This window comes from Oratosquilla oratoria, chromosome 10, assembly GCF_046742065.1.
Source record: "Oratosquilla oratoria isolate Oo_2021 chromosome 10, ASM4674206v1, whole genome shotgun sequence".
Lineage (NCBI taxonomy): Eukaryota > Metazoa > Arthropoda > Malacostraca > Stomatopoda > Squillidae > Oratosquilla > Oratosquilla oratoria.
The window spans coordinates 19,747,979-19,773,292 of record NC_134786.1 but is presented as its reverse complement, the minus strand read 5'-3'; the positions used below and the strand labels follow the sequence as shown (position 1 = coordinate 19,773,292).

The 25,314-nt window shown below is 41.7% G+C and overlaps 1 protein-coding gene across 1 annotated transcript; it reads right to left on the bottom strand.

Annotated features, from left to right (window-relative positions):
* Positions 1 to 651: 651 nt before the first annotated feature.
* Positions 652 to 25,314, bottom strand: LOC143029142 (dehydrogenase/reductase SDR family member 12-like). Its single transcript, XM_076191602.1, has 9 exons — positions 25,123 to 25,314; positions 22,363 to 22,445; positions 22,087 to 22,220; positions 19,847 to 19,942; positions 19,548 to 19,672; positions 18,436 to 18,571; positions 15,129 to 15,245; positions 14,271 to 14,373; positions 652 to 1,791 (listed from the first exon to the last, which is right to left on the bottom strand). Exons 1-9 carry the CDS (start codon positions 25,176 to 25,178, stop codon positions 1,682 to 1,684), a joined length of 960 nt encoding a protein of 319 aa, XP_076047717.1. The 5' UTR covers positions 25,179 to 25,314; the 3' UTR covers positions 652 to 1,681.

Below are 25,314 nucleotides of genomic sequence, written 5' to 3'. Positions count from 1 at the left end.
TCACTAAAGGAAATTCAGAAAGGTTCAGGATATTTTTATCGAGTTAAGATTAGTCTCCACTTAATTTGTAGTGGGAGGGTGTGGTGGGCTCAGGGAAGTGGAAGGTTGCATGGTGGTGTGTGTGCTATATTTGTGGATCTTCTGGGTGTCATTTTTGAGGTGGGAATGTTGGGATGATGCAATGCCATGGTTGTGTAAATGATTCCAGGTTCAGCCATCATAAATGTCACTCTAACTTAAGCTTAAGAGCTGACATGTCCTGTGTCTCAAAGGCAGAGGATTTCTTGTCCAAAATTGTATATTGTGTACTGAAAATTTGTTGCATGGATTTGACCGTAGGAACCATGAGCAAGAGGTGAACAGTGTACACATATTTCTGTTAGATGGTGACATTATTGCTAGGTGTGTCTGAATCACTGTCAGTTGTAACAGTAGTGTGAACATGGATAGTACAGTATATTTTTACATTATATCTTGGAAGCAGGGGACAGGAATGTCCCATATTGCCATGTCACTTTCTAGAAGCAAAATACAAAAAGATAGGGGTCATTAGTCCCCTTGCCCTGTTTAGTCATCTTTTATGTCCCACAGGTAATTAGTTGTAGTATTCTTGTCCCCTTCCCCCACAACCATAAGGTGTATGAAAACCCATTAGAAAATATGATTTATTTTTCTTTTCATTCTACAGTGTGATTATCAAAAAGAACCCTCATTGTTATAAAAGTATCAACAAAATCTCTTAAAATTACACTTTTCTGAAAATATTCATAGGCATGCTCTTTCCAAACAGGACAACAGAATCATTAAACAGCCATCCTGAAGAGAGGATGTGTGCCCTGTCTTTTTAATCAGTTTTTAGATAAAATACTACACAGAAACACCCACACAGAAATATTATCAATGAGACATCTGCACAGAAAAGTTGAAAATTCAAAGTCTAAATAATTTTTAACCAAATCATATGAGGTAGAATCATACTAAAAGCATTATTTCATCCTGTAAAATCAATTAGGTAAGCATGTAGGATCACTGAGAAGTGGAGTTCCTTCTAATTCCTTTTATACTTATTGTTGAAAAAGATAAAAGATGTTGACACTGTAACAAGCTTTCCTCTGTTGATGGAATATTAGGGTAGTTTACATTGGTCTCAAAACTCGACTCATCTTTAGTTCTACCTTACAATAATTTTACCTTTTCACAAATTAATAATGGACCTTTTCACTGTTACATACATATACCATGGGATTTTTCCCCTTACAAAGGAGGTTGCCAAAGTCAAAAGGCATAATGCCACTCACTGTTACTTGTACATTATTCTGGTTGCCACCAGTTTATTTCATTTACATGAAGGAAACCCCCTGCAGAGTGAAAAGGTTAAACCCATCTCAACTGACCCTTTCACTGTACTGACAACTTGTGCATTTATTCAGGCAGCTGCCAATTGATTGTATTCACAAAAAAAAAAATCCTTGATTACTGAAATGATTAGATAAATACAAAGATACAAAGGAATACACCCTGAGTAACCCTTTCCAACAAGAACACAGCAGTGAGCCTTGGTAAAGAGGGACTGCAATTTCAAATGGTGTATGGTCACTGACCTAAATATTACTGTGATTTTCTTTCTAAGATCATTCCAGGTCTGGGTTCCAGGGAATTTGCACAAATATTCTATTGGGGCCTATGAATATTTACTATCAAGATCATTTAAAAGTGTCATTAAATGTTCATCCTCTGATGTGTTACTTTTGGTCCATGCTAAAGGAAGGTGTTTTGCAGTTGGTTTGCGATCTGAAACATGAAGACAAAAAAAAATAAGTGTAAATCATGCAAATATACACACAAATTTAAATCTAGGAACATAAACAATACCAGAAAAAGAATTATTCTAATTTATCTATTCATTTATATTATCTACATATATACCAAGAGCTTTTTTCTCCCTTATATGGGAGGTAACAAAGTCAAAGATACATGCTCACTCCCATCTACCACCCTTTGCCCCCTCTCATCTTAGCTCCTCATGGATGATGGGTCATCCCCATATCTCACACACTGCACTGGGTCAGAAGCAATGTAGCAAGACACAGTACATCCACAGCAAGGCTGCTTCACTTACTCAGTGACCCCCCCACTCTGTCCCCTCACACAGAAAAAGAGAAGACAGGGAGAAATCCCTTCAGGCTGCATCAAAATAGCATTCACACATAAGCACCCTCTATCCCCCCATCCCCCGCCTCTCCATTCCTTGCATAACAGTATCATCTATACACAGTCGCTTTCCACTCATCCCTATCTCCTGCCTTCTCCCTTGCTCAACAGGCATTCCCCTCATTCTCATACCCCTTTCACCCCATCCATCCATCTCATCCTAGGTTGTCCCTTCAAGTTCACTCCCCACCTCTGCCTTCCACACCTCTTTTACTAATCTTCCATCACTCATTCTTTCCATGTGTCCAACCATCCCAATAATCTTTAACCAGCCCTATCTGCCATCTCCTTTTCCACTCCTGCTCTTACTTTATCCAACTTAATAACCCCTACCATACTTCTCTGAGGAACAGTGTGGGTTTAGGACAGGTAGAGGTTGCATAGATCAGATTTTTGTGGTAAGACAGACATGTGAGAAAGCTATAGGAAAAGGTAAGGATGTTTTTTGGGCTCTTATGGATTTGGAAAAGGCTATTGACAGGGTTGATAGGAAGGCACTGTGGGAAGTATTGCAGATACATGGGATAGGAGAAAAGCTTTTAGGAGCTGTCAAGAGTTTTTATGAGAGTAGTAGAGCATGTGTCAGGATTAGAAATGGAGAGAGTGAGTGGTTTGAGGTAAAGGTGTTACTTCATCAGGGATGTGTTATGTCACCCTGGCTGTTCAATCTATACATGGATGGGGTGGTGCAAGAGGTAAATGCAAGGGTGGTGGGTCAGGGATTGGAGATGGTTAAAGAAAATGGAGAAAAGAGAGAAATGAGCCAGCTCTTGTTTGTGGACAACATTGTGCTTGTAGCAGGATCAGAGAAGGGATTAAGGAATTTAGTGACAGAGTTTGGGAAAGTGTGTGAAAGAAGGAAGTTGAAGATAAATGTGGGTAAAAGTAAGGTGATGAGATGTACAAGGGGTGAAAGTGGCAGCAGACTGGAAGTGAGTATTAAGGAAGTGAGACTGGAGGAAGTGGATAGTTTTAGATACTTGGGTGCAAATGTGGCAGGAAAGGGAGGAGTGGACGTGGAGGTAAAATGTAGATTGAGAGAAGCAAGTAAATGCCTAAGTGGATTGAAAAGTGTAATGAGAAATAGACATTTGGGAATGGATGCTAAGAGGAGATTGTATGAAGGAGTGATTGTACCAACAGCATTGTACGGGGCAGAAACATGGAACATAAGGGAGGAAGAAGTTTGAATGTGTTTGAGATGAGGTGTCTGAGAAGTATGATAGGGGTTACTAGGCTGGATAGAGTGAGAGATGAGGAGGTCAGGAGGAGAATGGGGGTGGAAAGGGAGTTGGTAGATAGGGTGGATGAAAGCCTATTGGGATGGTTTGGACACATGGAAAGAATGAGTGAAGAAAGACTAGTAAAAGAGGTGTGGAAGGTAGATGTGGAAGGAGTGAACATAAGGGGGTGACCTAGGATGAGATGGATGGAAGGGGTAAAAGGGGCATTGGAGAAGAGGGGAATGTCTGTTCAGGAAGAACAGGAGAGGACAAAAGACGGGTGAATGGAGAATGGTTGTATATGGATGATGTTGTGATGTATGAGGTGGAATGGATAGGGGATGAGGGGTAAGGGAGTGTGTGTGAGAAAAATTTGATGCAGCCCAAAAGGATTTCTCCCCGTCTTCTCCTTTTCTGCATGAGGGGATGGAGAGGGGGGGGGTCGCTGATTTAATGAAGTGGCCTTGCTGTGGATGTGCTGTGTCTTGCAACACAGCTTCTGACCCAGGGCAGTGGACAAGATGCAGGGATGACCCATCATCCAGGAAGTGCCAAGATAAGAGAGAAGTAAGAGGGTGGAGGGGAGTGGAGTGTGATAGGGTTGGAATGGGTGGGAGTGGTTTTTATGCCTTTGTTTTTTGGATACCTCCCTTATAAGGGGGAAAAAAGCCTTTGGTATATGTATGTATACTTCTCAGACATTTCATCTCAAACACATTTAAACTTTTCCTCTCTGCCTCTCTTAAATTCCAAGTCTCTGCCCCATACAATGCTGTTGGCACAATCACCCCTTCATACAATCTCCTCTTTGCATCCATTCCCAGATGCCTATTTCTCATAACACTTTTTAATCCCCCAAGGTATTTACTTGCTTCTCTCAATCTACAATTTCCCTCCACTCCTTTTTCTGTCACATGTGACCCTAAATACCTAAAGCCATCTACTTCCTCCACCCTATATCCTTTTAAACTTATTTCCAACTCACTGCCATCTTCTACCATTGTACATCTCATCATCTTGCTTTTACCCACATTTACCTTCAAATTTCTCCTTTTGCATACCTTCCCAAACTCCATCACAAATTCCCTTAATCCTTCCTCTGACCCTGCCATAAGTGCAGGGTCATCAGCGAACAACTGCTGGCTCACCTCCCACTTTTCTCCATTTTCTTTAACCATCTTCAGTCCTCTGTCCATTACCCTTGCCTTTACCTCCTACACCACCCAATCCATATACACATTGAACAGCCATGGTGATGTGACACATCCCTGACACAGGCCCACCCTTACCTCAAACCATTCATTCTCTCTGTATCCCATTCTAACACAAAGTCTACTATTCTCAGAAAAACTCGTGACTGCCCCTTAACAGCTCTCCCCCAATCCCACATATGTACAAAACATCCGACAGTGCTATCCTGTCTACCCTGTCAATCCTTTTCCAAATCTATAAAGACCCTTCAGATGAGAGTAAAAGGGAAGAGATAGGTAGTATGTTTGTGAGAAGAAAGATGGATGTGTTGGCTTTGAGTGAAACTAATTTGAAAGGGAAGGGTGAGTGTAAGTGGGAGGTTATCAGGAGTGAAGAGAGGGTGAGGGAGGGAAGGGGTGGCTATTCTAGTAAGTGAAGAGATAGGTAAATGTGTAGTGGAGTGGAAGGAGGTTTCCTCAAGGATAATGTGGATGAAGGTGAAACTGAGAAAAGGAGATGTGGGTCTTTGTAAGTGCATATGGGCCTGGCAGTGAGAAGAGTGTAGAAGAAAGGGAGGCCTTTTGGATAGATTTAAATGAGTGCATAGATGATTTAGGGAGAAATGTCAATGTAATAGTACTGGGAGACCTTAATGCTAGGGTAGGAAATGGTCCAATTGATGGAGTGGTTGGGAAATGTGGAGTTCCAGTAAAGAATCGTAGTGGAGAGTTGATGGTGGAAATGTGTCTAGAAAGAGAGTTGATGATAGCAAATACAGTGTTTCGGAAGAAAGTCAAGCATAAGTACACATGGGAGAGGGTGGTGGATGGAAGGGTGGTATATAGAGTGTTGATGGATTATGTAGTGGTAAATAGGATTACGATAGGAAGAGTTAAGGATGTACATGTGCTAAGGGGAGAGGGTGGGGGAATAACAGATCATTTTTTGGTGGAAGGTAAGTTGAGAGTGGAGGATAGATGGAGATAGAGGAAAGGGACAAAAGTTAGGGAGGTGCTTAGAGTGAGCTCTTTAAATGAAAATGAAAATGAGAAGGAGTACAATAAGAAGCTGAAGGAGGAGTGGGAGGGAGTGAAGGATAGAGTAGAGCTAGGTGTGGAGGAGGAATGGGGATGGTTCAAGGAGGGAGTCACAAAGTGTGCAAGGATGGTGTGTGGAACAAAAAGGACAGGAGGAAATAGAAGGAAGGGTAGTGAATGGTGGGATGAGGAAACAAAGAAGGTTGTAGAAGAGAAGAAGCGAGCTTTCACAGATTGGTTACAAAATAGGACGAGGGAGTCATATAAGAGGTACAAAGAAAAGAAAAGAGAAGTAAAGCAAAAGGTAAAAGAGGCAAAGAGGAGAGCAGATGTGAAGTGGGGTAAGAGTATGACAGAAAATTTTGAAAGTAATAAAAAGATGTTTTGGAAAGAAATTAAGAGAGGAAGAGGAGGCGAATCAAGTAGAGAAGAAAAGGTAAAAGGTGCAGATGGAGAGATGATAATGGAAGAGAAGGCAGTAAGGGGAAGATGGGCAGAATATTTTAGGGAGTTGCTAAATGTGAAGGAGGATAGGGAGGGAAAGATAGTTGCAGTGGGAAATGCTAAGAAAATGATCATGATGAGTGAGGAAAATGGAGGAGAAATAAGGAAGGATGAAGTGAAGGCAGTTGTTAAGATGATGAAAGCAGGTAAGGCACCTGGTCTGGATGGATGCCATGCAGAATGTCTAAAAAAAGGAGGTACAGTGATGGTGGACTGGCTGGTGAAGTTATTTAATGTTTGCTGGAGAGAGGGTAGAGTGTCTGAGGACTGGAGGAGTGCCTGTATAGTTCCACTTTACAAGGGAAAAGGGAACAAGTGTGAATGTAGTAGTTTCAGAGGGATTAGCTTGTTAAGTGTAGTTGGGAAGGCTTATGGGAGGATCTTGATTGAGAGGATTAGGAGAGGAACAGAAGGAGTAATTGGTGAGGAACAGTGTGGATTTAGGACGGGTAGAGGTTGTGTAGATCAGATCTTTGTGGTAAGACAAATATGTGAGAAAGCTATAGGAAAGGGGAAGGATGTTTTTTGGGGTTTTATGGATCTGGAAAAGGCTTACAATAGGGTAGACAGAAAGGCACTGTGAGAGGTTATGCAGATATATGGGATGGGAGGAAAGCTTCTAGGAGCTGTCAAGAGTTTTTATGAGAGTAGTAGAGCTTGTGTCAGGATTAGAAATGGAGAGAGTGAGTGGTTCGAGGTAAAGGTGGGACTTCGTCAAGGATGCGTTATGTCGCCCTGGCTGTTCAACTTATACATGGATGGGGTAGTGCGAGAGGTAAATGTAAGGGTAGTGGGTCAGAGATTGGAGATGGTTAAAGAAAATGGAAAAAAGTGGGAGGTGAGCCAGCTGTTGTTTGCTGATGACACTGCGCTTGTGGCAGGATCGGAGGAGGGCTTGAGGAAGTTGGTGACAGAGTTTGGGAGAGTATGTGATAGAAGAAAGCTAAAGATAAATGCGGGTAAAAGTAAGGTGATGAGATGTACAAGGGGTGAAAGTGGCAGTAGACTGGAAGTGAGCATTAACCACTTCCATACGGTGACGCCTATGTAGGCGGCATGAGGAGCAAGTGGGTACTCGATGATGCTGACGTCGGCGTCTTGATTATATTTATTGTAGTCGTACCTAAGTAATTTCCATTCTCTCTAAACTGGCTTCATCAATTTTCTATGGTTATCAAAATACACGGGTGAAAGAGAACGAACGATTGAGCACTGACTTTATTTTTTATAATGCGATTATTATGACGCAACATCGCACGTTGGGCATCTATTGCTGCCAGACGTGCGATGTGCCCCGGAGTGAAGAGGTTAAGGGAGAGTGACTGGAGGAAGTGGATAGTTTTAGATACTTGGGTGCAAATGTGGCAGGAAAAGGTGGAGTGAAGGTGGAGGTAGAATGTAGATTGAGAGAAGCGAGTAAATGCCTTGGTGGATTGAAGAGTGTAATGAGGAATAGACATTTGGGAATGGATGCTAAGAGGAGACTGTATGAAGGAGTGATTGTGCCAACAGCACTGTATGGGGCAGAAACATGGAACATAAGAGAGGAAGAGAGAAGGAGTTTGAATGTGTTTGAGATGAGGTGTCTGAGAAGTATGATGGGGGTTACTAGGCTAGATAGAGTGAGAAATGAGGAGGTGAGGAGGAGAACGGGGGTGGAAAGGGAGTTAGGAGATAGGGTTGATGAAAGAGTATTAGGATGGTTTGGACACATGGAAAGAATGAGTGAAGAAAGACTAGTAAAAGAGGTATGGAAGGCAGATGTCGAGGGAGTGAACATGAGGGGACGTCCTAGGATGAGGTGGATGGATGGGGTGAAGGGGGCTTTGGGGAAGAGGGGAATGTCTGTTGAGGAAGGACGGGAGAGGACAGAAGACGGGTGAATGGAGAATGGTTGTATATGGATGATGTTGTGATGCATGAGGTGGAATGGGAGAAGACAGAAGTTAGGTTGAATGGAGAGGGGCTGTGTATGGATGATGTTGTGATGCATGAGGTGGAATGGGCGGGGGGATGGGGGGTGAGGTAGTGTGTGTGAGCAAAATTTGACGCAGCCCGAAGGGATTTTCTCCCCGTCTTCTCCTTTTATGCATGGAGGGACAGAGAGGGGGGGTCGCCGATTTAATTTAATGAAGCAGCCTTGCTGTGGATGTGCTGTGTCTTGCCACACTGCTTCTGACCCAGGGCAGTGGACAAGGTGCAGGGATGGCCCGTCATCCAGGAGGTGCTAAGATAAGAGGGAGGGTGGAGGGGTGTGGAGTGTATTCAGGGATGGAATGGGTGGGAATGATTTTATGCCTTTTCCTTTTTGGCTACCTCCCTTGTAAGGGGAAAAAAGCTTTGGTATATGTATGTATGATAAAGACCCAAAAAACATCCTTACATATCTGCCTTACCACAAAATTCTGATCCATTCAACCCCTGCCTTTCCTAAACGCACACTGTTACTCACCAAATACTCCCTCTGTTCCTCTCCTAATCCTCTCAATTAAAACCCTCCCATAAGCCTTCCCTACTACACTCAACTAACTGATTCTTCTGAAACTACTTCATTCACATTTGTCCCCTTTAACCTTGTAAAGTGGAACTATACATGCACTCCTCCAGTCTTCTGGCATTCTATCCTCCCTTAGACACACACTAATTATCCTCACTAGCCAGTCCATTACTTTACCTCCCTTTGTCAGACACTCCACATGAAACCCATCTAACCTAGGTGCCTTACCTATTCTCAATTTTCAGAACTACTTACACCTAATTTTTTCTTATTTCTCCTCCATTTTCCTCTCACATTACCATAATTTTCTTAGTGCCTCCCACTGCTACCACCAATCCCTCCCTATCCTCCACATTCAATAGCTCTCCAAAATATTGTGTCCATCTCCCCCTTATTGCCTCCTCTTCCATTAAGATCTGTCCATCTGTGTCTTTTACCTGTTCTTTTCTATTTGACTCACCTCCCTTTCCTCTCTTGATTTCCTTCCAAAAAGTTTTTTATTGCTTTCAAAATTTTCTGTCATACTCCTCTCCCATTTTATACCTGCTATCCTTTTTGCCTCTTTTATTTTTTGTTTGTGAGAAATAGACATTTGGGAATGGATGCTAAGAGGAGATTGTATGTACCTAGATTTACCTAGTTGTATTACACAGGAAGGGAGCTATGCTTGTGGTGACCTGTCTTTGTATCTTCCAGCATCAAGTTTTTTCTTTAAATCTTGAATAGTATTTGCACACACTGTTTCTTTATCTAAGTTATTCCAGATATCCACTCTGTGTGGGAAACTATTCTTTTTCCGATCTCTTTTATAGTTATCCTTCTTGAGTTTCTTTTCATGACCTCTTGTTTTTCCATTGTCATTTTTTAGTAAATCATTCCTATCAAGGATTTCCATTCCTTTCATGATTCTAAATATAGTCAGTAGATCACCTCTTTCTCTTCTCTGCTCCAAAGGAGTGATTCTGCTGACAGCACTGTATGGGGCAGAAACATGGAACATAAGAGAGGAAGCGAGGAGGAGTTTGAATGTGTTTGAGATGAGGTGCCTGAAAAGTATGATAGGGGTTACTAGGCTGGATAGAATGAGAAACAAGGAGGTGAGAAGGAGAACAGGGGTAGAAAGGGATTTAGGAGACAGGGTTGATGAAAGAGTATTGGGATGGTTTGGACATATGGAAAGACTGAATGAAGAAAGATTAGTAAAAGAGGTGTGGAAGGCAGAGGTAGAAAGAGTGAACATAAGGGGGTGACCAAGGATAAGATGGATGGATGGGGTGAAGGGGCATTGGGAAAGAGGGGAATGTCTGTTGAGGAAGGATGGGAGAAGACAGAAGTTAGGTTGAATGGAGAGTGGTTGTGTATGGATGATGCTGTGATGCATGAAAGGGAATGGGTGGGAGATGGGGGGTGAGGGAGTATGTGTGAAAAATAAATTAACGCAGCCCGAAGGGATTTCTCCCCTTCTCTATTTCTGCATGAGGGGACAGAGGGGTCGCCAATATAGTGAAGTGGCCTTGCTGTGGATGTGCTGTGTCTTGATACACTGCTTCTGTATGTATGTATCTTTTGTTTTTTCCTCTTCTTTTTTCTTCATACCTCTCATATTTTTCTCTCATCCTACTTTGCAACCAGTCCCTGAATGATTGCTTCTTCTTTTCTACTACCTTCTTCACTTCATTACTCCCTACCCTTCCTTCTATTCCTTCCCATCCTCCTTGTTCCACATACCATCTTTGCAAACCCTGTCACTTCCTCCTTGAAACACCCCATTCCTCTTCCACACCTGCTTCTACTCTATCCTTCACTACCTCCCACAATATTCTCAGCTTCTCTTTGTACTCCTGCTCTTTTTCCTTCTCATTTAAAGTTTGCTCTAAGCACCCCTCTAACCTCATGCCCTTTTCCTCTTTCTCCACTCTCAACTTACCTTCCACCAAAAAAATTATCTGATATTCCCCCACTCTCTCCCCTAAGAACATGGACATCCAGAACTCTACCTACTCTTTTCCTGGATATCACTACCTAGCGCATTAATGCCTTATCAACCACCCTTCCATCCACCACCTTCCATCTGTATTTATGCTTAACTTTTTTCCTAAACACTGTGTTAGCTATCATCAACTCTCTAAACACATCTCCACAATTAACTCTCTGTTATGATTTTTACCTGGCATTCCACACTTCCCAACAACACCATCTATTGGTTCCTCCCTTACTCTAACACTGAGATCTCCCAGTACCACTACATTGACATTCCTCTCCCAACTCTCTTCACACTCATTTAAATCTGTCCTAAAAGCCTCCCTTTCTTCTACACTCCTCTCATTACCAGGTTCACATGCACTTACAAAGACCCAGAGGAGAGCAGATGTGAAATGGGGTAGGAGTATGACAGAAAATTTTGAAAGTAATAAAAAGATGTTTTGGAAAGAAATTAAGAGAGGAAGAGGAGGCGAATCAAGTAGGGAAGAAAAGGTAAAAGGTACAGATGGAGAGATGATAATGGAAGAGATGGCAGTAAGGGGAAGATGGGCAGAATATTTTAGGGAGTTGCTAAATGTGAAGGAGGATAGGGAAGGAAAGATAGCTGCAGTGGGAAATGCGAAGAAAATGAGAGTGATGAGTGAGGAGAATGGAGGAGAAATAAGGAAGGATGAGGTGAAGGCAGTTGTAAAGATGATGAAAGCAGGTAAGGCACCTGGTCTGGATGGATGCCATGCAGAATGTCTGAAAAAGGGAGGTTCAGTGATGGTGGACTGGTTGGTGAGGTTATTTAATGTTTGCTGGAGAGAGGGTAGAGTACCGGAGGACTGGAGAAGTGCCTGTATAGTTCCTCTTTACAAGGGAAAAGGGGACAAGTGTGAATGTAGTAGTTTCAGAGGGATTAGCCTGTTAAGTGTAGTAGGGAAGGCTTATGGGAGGATCTTAATTGAGAGGATTAGGAGAGGAACAGAAGGAGTAATTGGTGAGGAACAGTGTGGATTTAGGACAGGTAGAGGTTGTGTAGATCAGATCTTTGTGGTAAGACAGATATGTGAGAAAGCTATAGGAAAGGGGAAGGATGTTTTTTGGGCTTTTATGGATCTGGAAAAGGCTTGTGATAGGGTAGACAGAAAGGCACTGTGGGAGGTTATGCAGATTTATGGGATAGGAGGAAAGCTTTTGGGAGCTGTCAAGAGTTTTTATGAGAGTAGTAGAGCTTGTGTCAGGATTAGAAATGGAGAGAGTGAGTGGTTTGAAGTAAAGGTGGGACTTCGTCAAGGATGCGTTATGTCGCCCTAGCTGTTCAACTTATACATGGATGGGGTGGTGCGAGAGGTGAATGCTAGGGTAGTGGGTCAGGGATTGGAGATGGTTAAAGAAAATGGAGAAAAGTGGGAGGTGAGCCAGCTGTTGTTTGCAGATGACACTGCGCTTGTGGCAGGGTCAGAGGAGGGATTGAGGAAGCTGGTGGCAGAGTTTGGGAGAGTATGTGATAGAAGAAAGCTAAAGATAAATGTGGGTAAAAGTAAGGTGATGAGATGTACAAGGGGTGAAAGTGGCAGTAGACTAGAAGTGAACATTAAGGGAGAGCGACTGGAGGAAGTGGATAGTTTTAGATACTTGGGTGCAAGTGTAGCAGGAAAAGGTGGAGTGAAGGTGGAGGTAGAATGTAGATTGAGAGAAGCGAGTAAATGCCTTGGTGGATTAAAGAGTGTAATGAGGAATAGACATTTGGGAATGGATGCGAAGAGGAGACTGTATGAAGGAGTGATTGTGCCAACAGCACTGTATGGGGCAGAAACGTGGAACATAAGAGAAGAAGAGAGAAGGAGTTTGAATGTGTTTGAGATGAGGTGTCTGAGAAGTATGGTGGGGGTTACTAGGCTGGATAGAGTGAGAAATGAGGAGGTGAGGAGGAGAACAGGGGTGAAAAAGGATTTGGGAGATAGGGTTGATGAAAGAATATTAGGATGGTTTGGACACATGGAAAGAATGAGTGAAGAAAGACTAGTAAAAGAGGTATGGAAGGCAGATGTGGAGGGAGTGTACATGAGGGGACATCCTAGGATGAGGTGGATGGATTGGGTGAAGGGGGCTTTGGGGAAGAGGGGAATGTCTGTTGAGGAAGGAAGGGAGAGGACGGAAGACAGAGGTGAGTGGAGAATGGTTGTATATGGATGATGTTGTGACTGCATGAGGAGGAATGGGCGGGGGGGGTGGGGTAGTATGTGTGAGTAAATTTTGACGCAGCCCGAAGGGATTTCTCCCCGTCCTCTCCTTATATGCAAGGGGGGACGGAGAGGGGGGGTCGCCGATTAAATGAAGCGGCCTTGCTGTGGATGTGCTGTGTCTTGCGACACTGCTTCTGACCCAGGGCGGTGGGCAGGGTGCAGGGATGACCCGTCATCCAGGAGGTGCTCAGATGAGAGGGAGGGTGGGAGGGGTGTGGAGTGTATTTAGGGATGAAATGGGTGGGAGTGTTTTTATGCCTTTCCCTTTTTGGCTACCTCCCTTGGAGGGGGGAAAAAGCCTTGGTATATATATGTATGTATGTACCTTCATCCACATTAACCTTGCAGAAATCTCCTTCCACTCCACCATTCACTTGTCTATCTCCTCACTAGAAGAGCCACCCCTTCCCTTCTTCATCTTCTCCTCATTTCCAACACCCTCACCACTACACTCCCAAACTGAAAATCACCCCTCCCTTTCAATTTAGTTTTGCTAAATGCCAACACATCCATCTTCCTTCTCACAAACATTCTGCCTATCTCTTCCCTTTTACTGTCATCTCTACCACACCCATGCACATTAACCCCTTCCATACGGTGCCGCACATGTAGGCGTCATGGGGAGCGAGTGTATTCGCGAGGCTGCCATATCGGCGTCTTGATTATATTTATTGTAGTCGCCCCTCCATAATGACATTCTCTCTAATTCTTTTGTAATCGCATTTTCTATGGTTATCAAAATTCACGGGTGAAGAGAGAACGATCGATATAAGCGGTGACTATATTTTATGATGCGAGTATTATTACGACACGTCGTACGGCTGGCATTGGCTGCTGCCACCGAGATCTAAGTCCATGACGCCTACGTGTGCGGCACCGTATGGAAGGGGTTAATAGACCCAAACCATATGGATCTGGTTGGAAAACTCCCAGAACCTCTTATGCCTTAACTTCTTACAGGAATGTACCCACAGAGCTACAGAGAGCAAGATGCCTAGTCCCATTTACATTATGACTAGTAAATATTACAGACAAGTTCAAACAAACACCCACATCATACACAAAACCCATTCAACCATCATCCCTTCCATCTCAGCACCAAAAGGATTGTGGAATAATTTACCAAAATGGAGTAAATATCAAAGGGACTTCAGCAACCTCAACTTAACCAAATTGTAACTATTCTGAAATATAATTTAAGATATTCAGGGTTGCATACACCCTACATCAATACTTATTTAACAGTAAGACCAAACCAAGGGAAGAGTAGTAAAACCACACACCCCATATAACCTGTATCTAAAATCATTCTATAGGTCCATCAATACAATGAATATGTTTGTGCAAATGTAATAACTTCTACTTTAGAAAATTCTTTCAGAACATAAATCACCTTGAAAAAAAAGTCCTGAGGGATGGCTAAGTGCTGCTGGGGCCACAGCTAACCACACTGCAGTGTCTGCTCCTTGATTTGGTGATCGAAGTTTTTCCTTCATCTATCAACAAAAGAGAATTGATAATAACATAAGAACTAGCTGCAGTAGTGATAGTTGTAAAATAAAGTAGCAGTAAAAACAATAATAACAGTACAAACATACATATACCAAAAAGGTCTCCCTCTATGAGGGGGGTGGCAAAGTCAAAGCATACATCCACCCTTCAATCAATCCACACATAAAGAAAACCCATTTGATGTCCCTTCTGTCTTAGCTCCTTGTATATCAAGGATCATCCTTGTCCCCCTGCTCAGTGCCTGGGTCACGAGGTAATGTAGCAAAACAGCACAAGGTGTTATAACAATGATAGTAATAACAAAATGAAGGGTCATAAGAAATTACAGGCTTACTTAAAATATAATTTTTTTTTCATATTTAAGAAAAAATTATCTACAATTACATCATGTAACAGCATTGATTCTCTATCTTTAAATCTTAATTAAGTATTAATCATTAAGAAGTGTCTACCATCCCCTCTCAAAATAGTCTTGGGCAGTTGGCAATAGTCACAGCAGTGTTACCACTAACTGTATTTTGTTGCCTACAATTCACCAATACTTTTGTTGTTGAAAAATATTTTAGGTTTATGGGATTGGGTTTGCTAATAGGTTGTGGGTAAGTATGGGGTATAGTATTACTAGGCTATAGGAATACTGATATGTCACATCAGGTGGACATGGTATGGGAATTATAGCACCTTCTACTAGGAAATCATGAACCTGATTCCACTTCTCTAAGGTTGCCCTTACACAAACCTTTTCATAAAAATCAGGCATAGAAGACCTGACAGCTGGTGTGTCTGCCCAACCAGGATGCATACTGGAAAAATGTATGTCACTATGTTTCTTGGCAAACTCCTCAGTCATCACCACCTAAAAATATGGAAAGATCTGAATGAAAATATATACATGAGAAAGGTGAGCACATACATTGCCAAAATGTTAGTAATAAAGTTCTCCAATCCATCACTGGTCACCTCCCTTGTGTTGATCTGCATATGGATTACTCTACAAATTCTGCTATTTATAATACTGTTTCCTATAAGACTGTTTAAAACATGGTTGAGATGGAACTTGGGAAAAATTCATGGAACAGATTCAAATAACACTACTTTCCATCATCCAACTTTAGTACAATATGACATCATGGTCCAGATGACCTACAAATAATTTTTCTGAATATTCAGCAGCCTCTCGTATCAGAATCAATTAATCAATCAGTCCATTGCCTCAGATCTCTCTTGCAGAAGACTCACAACTCCCAGGCAAATGGCAATGGCAACCAGATTGGCCCACAAGTCACTCCAAAGGATGAAACCCATGCTACTGTTTGGGTAAAGGTAGAGTAGGCCAGTATAGTACTGTGCAAGGTGTTCCATGTCTTCTGTGTGGTAACTGCATTTAGGTCAATTTGACTTTGTGGCCATGTTTGTTTTGGAACTTTTCCTTTCCATAGAAACACATTAAAATCTCACTAGCTGTTCCACTATATCTTCTCTTTCCTTTTGAAACACCACGTGACAATCATCCAACTCGGGTGCCTTATTAGCTTTCATCACTTTTCATACATATACATATACCAAGGCTTTTTCCCCCTTCCAAGGGAGGTAGCCAAAAAGGGAAAGGCATAAAAACACTCCCACCCATTTCATCCCTAAATACACTCCACACCCCTCCCACCCTTCCTCTCATCTGAGCACCTCCTGGATGACGGGTCATCCCTGCACCCTGCCCACTGCCCTGGGTCAGAAGCAGTGTCGCAAGACACAGTACATCCACAGCAAGGCCGCTTCATTTAATCGGCGACCCCCCCCCTCTCCGTCCCCCTTTGCATATAAGGAGAGGACGGGGAGAAATCCCTTCGGGCTGCGTCAAAATTTACTCACACATACTACCCCACCCCCCACCCCACCCCGCCCATTCCTCCTCATGCAGTCACAACATCATCCATATACAACCATTCTCCACTCACCTCTGTCTTCCGTCCTCTCCCTTCCTTCCTCAAACAGACATTCCCTCTTCCCCCAAAGCCCCCTTCACCCCATCCATCCACCTCATCGTAGGATGTTCCCTCATGTTCACTCCCTCCACATCCGCCTTCCACACCTCTTTTACTAGTCTTTCTTCACTCATTCTTTCCATGTGTCCAAACCATCCTAATATTCTTTCATCAACCCTATCTCCCAAATCCTTTTTCACCCCTGTTCTCCTCCTCTCCTCCTCATTTCTCACTCTATCTAGCCTAGTAACCCCCACCATACTTCTCAGACACCTCATCTCAAACACATTCAAACTCCTTCTCTCTTCTTCTCTTATGTTCCACGTTTCTGCCCCATACAGTGCTGTTGGCACAATCACTCCTTCATACAGTCTCCTCTTCGCATCCATTCCCAAATGTCTATTTCTCATTACACTCTTTAAACCACCAAGGCATTTACTCGCTTCTCTCAATCTACATTCTACCTCCACCTTCACTCCACCTTTTCCTGCTACACTTGCACCCAAGTATCTAAAACTATCCACTTCCTCCAGTCGCTCTCCCTTAATGTTCACTTCCAGTCTACTGCCACTTTCACCCCTTGTACATCTCATCACCTTACTTTTACCCACATTTATCTTTAGCTTTCTTCTATCACATACTCTCCCAAACTCTGCCACCAGCTTCCTCAATCCCTCCTCTGACCCTGCCACAAGCGCTGTGTCGTCCGCAAACAACAGCTGGCTCACCTCCCACTTTTCTCCATTTTCTTTAACCATCTCCAATCCCTGACTCACTACCCTAGCATTTCACCTCTCGCACCACCCCATCCATGTATAAGTTGAACAGCCAGGGCGACATAACGCATCCTTGACGAAGTCCCACCTTTACTTCAAACCACTCACTCTCTCCATTTCCAATCCTAACACATGCTCTACTACTCACATAAAAACTCTTGACAGCTCCCAAAAAGCTTTCCTCCTATCCCATAAATCTGCATAACCTCCCACAGTGCCTTTCTGTCTACCCTATCATAAGCCTTTTCCAGATCCATAAAAGCCCAAAAAACATCCTCCCCCTTTCCTATAGCTTTCTCACATATCTGTCTTACCACAGTGCCCTCTAAAACTTCCTTTTCCTATAATTCTCATTCTCCTCTCCTATCACACCTATTTCCTGGCATCTCCCATTTACCCAGACAACCACACAATAGCTCTTCCTTGAATGAATTCAGGGCCAATCCAGTTACTGTTGCCAGTTACCTGGGAGCCATGGGACTCTTGTTAGAGACCTGGAACAAAGAGTTGATTGATCAGGTGAGAAAGTTAAAAGTATGAAAAATTATAGAAAAAACAAACACTCTAAACTAACAAGTGACCTAATGGAAGAAAGGACTATACATATTAAAATAATGAGGTATGAAATAGTTTGAATTGAATATAACATTAATCAATCCTTGTATTGTGATATACCTGGACATTTACCATTAAACTTTTTTACCCTACCTTGCAAACGAGTTTAAAGTACTGGCATGATTCAATTCAGTCATGAACTCCCCCTCCCAGAGGAATACATACATATACCAAGGCTTTTTCCCCCTTAATGTCAAACAACCCCCAGACAGTGCTTGGATGGTGCCACCTTACAGATTTTTTTTAAGCTGAGAATTTAATGTAGTATGTCCTTACTATAAACTTGTTTTCTATTAGGTAAAATCAACCCACCTTCACTCTGATCTTGTGCCCAAGTAGCAATGCAACTGCTTGCCATGTGAATATCCTTCTCATAGGAATACTACATTAAATTCTCTGCTTCATAAAGTCATCCATAAGAAGGTACCATCCTAGCTTCCTCTGAGGAGACTTTATGATGTTAAACCATATAAAACTCATAGAAAGAGTCCATACAAGATTCTATAATCTCACAAATAAATACAAATTCTTAAAACAGTCCATCATTAGCCTGGAATGAAGGTGTAGTGAGCCAATAAGTTCACACACTAAGTCATATCACCCAAAAAGAATGAATATTAAAAACAATCCATAACTATCAACATTCCACCCATTTTGTCATATAACACTATACCTGCTGCCTTTTGTTTTGTGCATAGACCATGGTGCCATCAAAAGGCCTCATCTTCTCAAACTGCAGATCATCTGTGTTAAGTTTCTGTACCAGCATACCCCCAGATGACACAGTCACTACTCTTGGTTGGGAACTTCTGTATGAGAAATGTTATAAAGAAAAATTCTAAGGTTGTTTGAAGAAAGTGAGACATAAATAAAGAAAGTTATACTGTACTTGGGATGCCTAGAGGAGTCTGAAAAAGTAGTAATTTTGGTACATACATACATATACCAAAGGCTTTTTCCCCCTTACATGGGAGGTAGCTAAAAGACCAAGGCATAAACCACTCCCACCCATTCTATCCCCTACATACTCCACTCCCCTCTACCCTCTTCCCTCCCTCTTATCTTGGCACCTCCTGGATGACAGGTCATCCCTGCATCTTGTCCACTAGTCAGCCTAAAGTAATTGTTTTGTGATCCTGAGTGTGAATACATATGTATATATATAAATAAATGACCATCCCTGATGGGATTCAGACTTAAGGCAATGTTAACATGAATCTTGGTAGATACAACGGGGCCATTATGAATTTCAAAAGGAGATGGCAGGCATTGAACTCCTATCTCCCCAACAACTTATTTGACTAACTAATCAAGGACACTGGTATGTGATTCAGGGGTTCCTTTTTACTATCTCCTTTATAAATTGGGACTACATCAGCATTTTTCTAATTTCGTGGGACTTTTTCTCCCAATGAACAAGCAGTTAACTAATGAATTTTGTCCACCTATTGTTCTTTACATTCTTTGAGTAATCAGTTTGAGATCCCATCAGAATAAAAAAAAATTCTTGCATCTAATGTTTCTACAGTTTCTGTATATGCACTTCCATTTTATGTCACTCAACACAGTATTCAAACTTGTACAGTGCTGGTATAAATACTGTATATGTAACCCAATTCCCAGCAAAAGGTTTTTTTATGTGAACCAAATACACATCAATTTCATATGAGAAAATTGTAACTCTCAAATACATACTGTATGTATTTGAGAGTTACATACATACAGAGATATATATATTGGATAAATTCACTAAACTCACTAGAATTAGTGAACTAATGCACCTACTTTTTAAGTATGGGAAGCAAATGAGTGGTGAGCATGTACATTGCCAAAGTGTTGGTAGTAAAGTTCTTCTCCAATCCATCACTGGTCACCTCCCTTGTGTTGATCATGCAGCCAGCATTATTGATCTGTATATGGATATTGCTCTTTAAAAATTTCTTCTACTTATATTGTTATCTATACAAGTTGAGATGGAACTTGGGAAAAATTCATGGAACAAAAAATTCAAATGACATTATACTTTCCATAATTTTTCCTTTTGTTCATTCCTATTCAGTTCAAGCAAAACAAAAAGCACTTACAAGAACATCAAGTTGTTCATCATCATCTACAAACTTCTTTGCAAAATTCTTTACATCCTGTGGTGAAGACATGTCTAGGAGATGGAGATGTAATTCCTAAAAATACAGGAAGAATATAAATACATTGATATTATGGAACAACAAAGTACATTACATATATATATATATAGGACAGGTAGGGGGTGTGTAGATAAGATTTTTGTGGTAAGACAGATATGTGAGAAAGCTATAGGAAAAGGTAAGGATGTTTTTGGGGCTTTTATAGATCTGGAAAAGGCTTACGACAGGGTAGACAGGAAGGCACTGTGGGAGGTACTGCAGATATATGGGGTAGGAGGGAAGCTGTTAAGAGCAGTCAAGAGTTTTTATGAGAGTAGTAGAGCTTGTGTTAGGATTAGAAATGGAGAGAGTGAATGGTTTGAGGTAAAGGTGGGACTTCGTCAGGGGTGTGTTATGTCACCCTGGCTGTTCAATCTTTACATGGATTGGGTGGTGCGAGAGGTGAATGCAAGGGTAGTGGGTTAGGGGTTGGAGATGATTAAAAGAAAATGGAGAAAAGTGGGAGGTGAGCCAGCTGTTGTTTGCTGACGACACTGTGCTTGTAGCAGGATCAGAGGAGGGATTGAGGAAGTTAGTGACAGAGTTTGAGAAACTGTGAAAGAAGGAGGCTGAAGATAAATGTGGGCAAAAGTAAGGTGATGAGATGTACAAGGGGAGAGAGTGACATTAGGCTGGAAGTGAGCATTAAGGGTGAGAAACTGGAGGAAGTGGATAGTTTCAGATACTTGGGTGTAAATGTGACAGGAAAGGGAGGAGTGGGGGTGGAGGTAGAATGTAGATTGAGAGAAGTGAGTAAATGCCTTGGTGGATTAAAAAGTGTAATGAGAAATAGACATCTGGGAATGGATGCTAAGAGGAGGTTATATGAAGGAGTGATTATGCCAGCAGCAATGTACGGGGCAGAAACATGGAACATGAGAGAGGAAGAGAGGAGTTTGTGTTTGAGATGAAATGTCTGAGAAGTATGATAGGGGTTACTAGGCTAGATAGAGTGAGAAATGAGGAGGTGAGGAGGAGAACAAGGGTGGACAGGGAGCTGGGAGATAGGGTGGATGAAAGAGTATTAGGATGGTTTGGACACATGGAAAGAATGAGTTAAGAAAGATTAGTAAAAGAAGTGTGGAAGGCGGAGGTGGAAGGAGTGAATATGAGGGGGCGTCCTAGGATGAGATGGATGGATGGGGTGAAAAGGGCTTTACAAAAGAGAGGAATGTCTGTAGAGGAAGGATGGGAGACGACAGATGATAGGGGTGAATGGAGAAGGGTTGTGTATAGATGATGCTGTGATGCATGAGGGGGAGTGGGTGGGGGATGGGGGGTGAGGAAGTATGTATGAGAAAAAAAAAATTGATGCAGCCTGAAGGGATTTCTCCCTGTCTTCTCCTTTCCTGCATGAGGGGATGGAGAGGGGGGTCGCCGAATTTATGAAGCAGCCTTGCTATGGATGTGCTGTGTCTTGCGACACTGCTTCTGACCCAGGGCAGTGGACAGGATGCAGGGATGACCCGTCATCCAGGATGTGCCAAGATGGGAGGGTGGGGGGAGGGGAGTGGAATGTGTGGGAGATGGAATGGGTGGAGGTGATTTCTGTGCCTTTTTCTTTTTGGCTACCCCCCGTGTAAGGGGGAAGGAGCCTTTGGTATATGTATGTGTATATATATATATGCATATATATATATATATATACATATACAGATGCTACAGAGAAATCTGTTTCTGCTGCCTATCTTCAAAACCTGTCAAGACCCTTACATCAGGAGGTGTGCTGGGTCTAATATCTTACCCATTTTGATTATTTTATCCACCTTTTCACGTAAGAAAAGCTGATAACCAATGTGATCTGCTCTCCTATTACTACATGCCAATGACACAGAAACAATCCCACATGAATACAACAGACAAGAATACAATGCTTCTGCCCAGAGAGATCGATTAAAGGGTTCAAGGACTATAGCCCGCTCCCACAGATCTGCAAGTTTCCAATCAGAGAAACTTGAGTCCACACTTATCATTATTTGTCTCAGTTCTATAAATATATACAGTATTATGTAATGACAAGCCTTTTTAAACCCAATCTCCTATATACAATGTAATGACTAAGGTACAAAAATAATCCAAACATATTACACACAAATTTGGACAACTTTCAGAAGTAATAATCAATTTCATTGTTCACTAACCTGGTTGCCTGTTGCTTCAATCAATTCATTTCTAACTTCCTCAGCAGTCTTTGGGTTGCGGCACACCATATGAATTTTCCCTCCCCTTTTGGCAATCTCTTGGGCAATACATTTTCCAATTCCACTGTTTGCTCCTGCAATACATAGGAGTTACATACTTCCCTTTATACTGTGTACAAACAACATGAAACATTAGTTGTTAGGTAATCATCACTGGCCACACCTAAAGCAATGGTACTACAGATTATAAAAGTCAGTTTAAATAACAAGTCTCACCAGTTATCATGTAGCTATGCCCCTTGCAATCAACATCAAGATCACCAGAATTAAACTGCTTGGATGCTGCCTCATAGCCACCCCTGGAATAACATGGAATACATAAATATATAAAAGGTCAATGAAATACACATACATGATCATCATAAATACATGCAGAATTAATATACATTTTAGGTAACATGGTGGCAAAGTTGACAAAGGTACTGGTATATAAAGAGGAGTTGCTTAATGGATAGCACTTTAAGTATTTCCTATTTGTAGTAGAAAAAGTTACACTTGTGGGATCCAATCTCATAGTCACTAATTACTATATCTAGTTTTAAATTCATGTGTGGGCATACCATCTTATATCTGAGCTATGACAGTTGAAATGTCAAAAAAGAAATAAAAGAAGAAAAAAAAAATGTGTGTGCATGTCTGTGCATAGAAGTGACTCATTTCTACTGGTTATTTGATAGCACCCCTGGCTATGGGGGATTCATGTAATCTTCACTCATTAACTCTAGAGTGATCCCCTTAACAAATTTTGTTCTGGTTAATGCCAGAGGACTATTGAACTAAGCAGAAAACTCTGGCTTGAATTACTTCTGGTGGTCCTGGTTAAGCCCTAAAAAAATAAACAAATAGATATAATAATAAAAAGCTTAACAATTTTATTTGAAAACTGAACCCTCAGCCAAACTGGTTAAAATGGCCTATATTTGCCCTTTACAGATTTCACTCGCATGGAGTACACAATATTGTAGCATACTGATGTCTGAAAAACTGGGTTGTGCAGAGCATGATCTTATATCTCAGTAGTGCTAGGGATATCTATCAATCAGCATCACTGAGCTACAACACCAGAGTAATGGAAGACTCAATTACAGTTATGGGCTCCAGCCAAAGGTCCTACACTCCATATATTTGTCCTTGTGTCTGTGATGCCAGTGTTGTACTGTCTGTGGATATGTGCAACTGTATGTCAAGCATTCTGACATTGTGGACATATGTCATCTGTTGTGTTGCCTTATCTATGTTAGAATATCCCGAGTCTGCCAGTGTACTCTACCTGTCCTGTTTTGCTTAGTGTGTGGATGGTGGTGACCAAGGATTCTGTCTGGCTTCATATTAGCTCTGAGAGTATTGTACTGGCTGTGTTTACCTAACTGTAGTGTACAGGAAGGGAGCTATGTTCATGGGATCTTTCCTATCATTCTCCAATTATAATTCATTTTAAATTCATCCACGGTTCCAACTTCTGCTATATCACCTCCAAGGTTGTTCCAGTTTACGCAAATGTGTGGAAAACTATATTACACATGGCTTAAACATGTGATTTTTTTTTTGTCTCCATGACCTAGTGATAATGACAACCATTCCAAATCAAGATACATTGGTCAATACCATCCACTTCAAATATCTGAGCATCGTAATCTCATCGATTCTTCGACGATGGCTAGACAAGTGCTTCCAGTTCCTTCGTACAATTTATGTTAGTGTGAACGAGGTGGGGGTGAAGTGGTGTCTAATGTATCGGTGTTGATAGACTGCCTGGGATTTTTATAGTACACGTCGAAACGTTTGCAGAAGCGTAGGACGTTGGTTTGTGCAGCTAGTGATTGTTCATTGTGCTTGGTGTAATTTCGATTTAGTAAATACTGTTGATATATTCAAAAGAAAATAAATTATTATACATCGAATACGGATGAAAAATGTACTATAGCAGCAGGATATATAATTATGTATATTGGTTGGGTTACCCATAAAAAATTAACATGCATTCATACTTTCGAATGCAGAGGGCGATGGGAAATGTCACTATATTGTGATGTGCAATTGCAAATGTCAAATGGATTAAAAAAATGCATTTCCTATACATTCGTAGACAACCCACCCTTACACTAAAATTTCCCAACCCTCCATCCCTTACTACTGGAAGGCAGGTGGGAAGGCACAATCGTGGCGTACGATTGTGGCGGATTCTTTGCCAGAAACAGCCACTTCGGCAGAACATGGCGTATTGTTTACATTGCAGCAGTAATTATACCACCTTCATAGGTAAGCTGTAGGACCAGGAATGAAAATGGGTACGATATATTATGGTTTTCAAACGTTCAACTTCAGTGGAACAATTTCCTCCGCTTAACGAATTTGACTCCAGACGGCCAGAGTAGATAAAGTAAAAAATGGCAACAATTAAGCTTTGTTACACAAGTGGGCGAAAATAAAATATATAAATTTGATTTATAAGTGGAATGCGGGAGGGAAGGCACAATCGTGGCGTACGATTGTGGCGGATTCTTTGCCAGAAACAGCCACATCGGCAGACCATGGCGTATTGTTTACATGGCAGCAGTGATTATAACACCTTCATATTAATAAGTAAGCTGTAGGACCAGGAATGAAAATGGGTACGATATATTATGGTTTTCAAACGTTCAACTGCAGTGGAAATGTTTCGTCCGCTTAACAAATTTGACAGCCAACGGCCAGAATAAATAAAGTAAAAAGTAGCAACACTTAAGCCTTGTTACACAAGTGGGCGAAAATAAAACATCAATAACTTTGATTTATATGTAGAATGCTTACGTAGTACACCCATACTATAACCAGTCTCCTTTTACATATTCGACAGTTAAAATGTAACGGTACTAACGGGTCAGCACTACTAAAGTCAGGGTAGTAAGACATTCCTGAAAACCACAAATAATGTACTCCACTGTACTGTTGCTAGATTGTAATAATGTTTGCAATGTAACATGCAACCGCACTAACCTGGTATATTCTTTGAGACCTTTGATGAACCAGACTGTATTCCTGTACAAGGACATAATGGTTGTGAGCTTGCTGCGTATTGATATTACTTGCTCTTTCACAGAATTGATCTTACTCTTACGGTATCATCTCCCTGAGGCCGATGGGTTGCGACATTTGTTATGTATGGTAGGGTTGCCGTGAATTATTTAA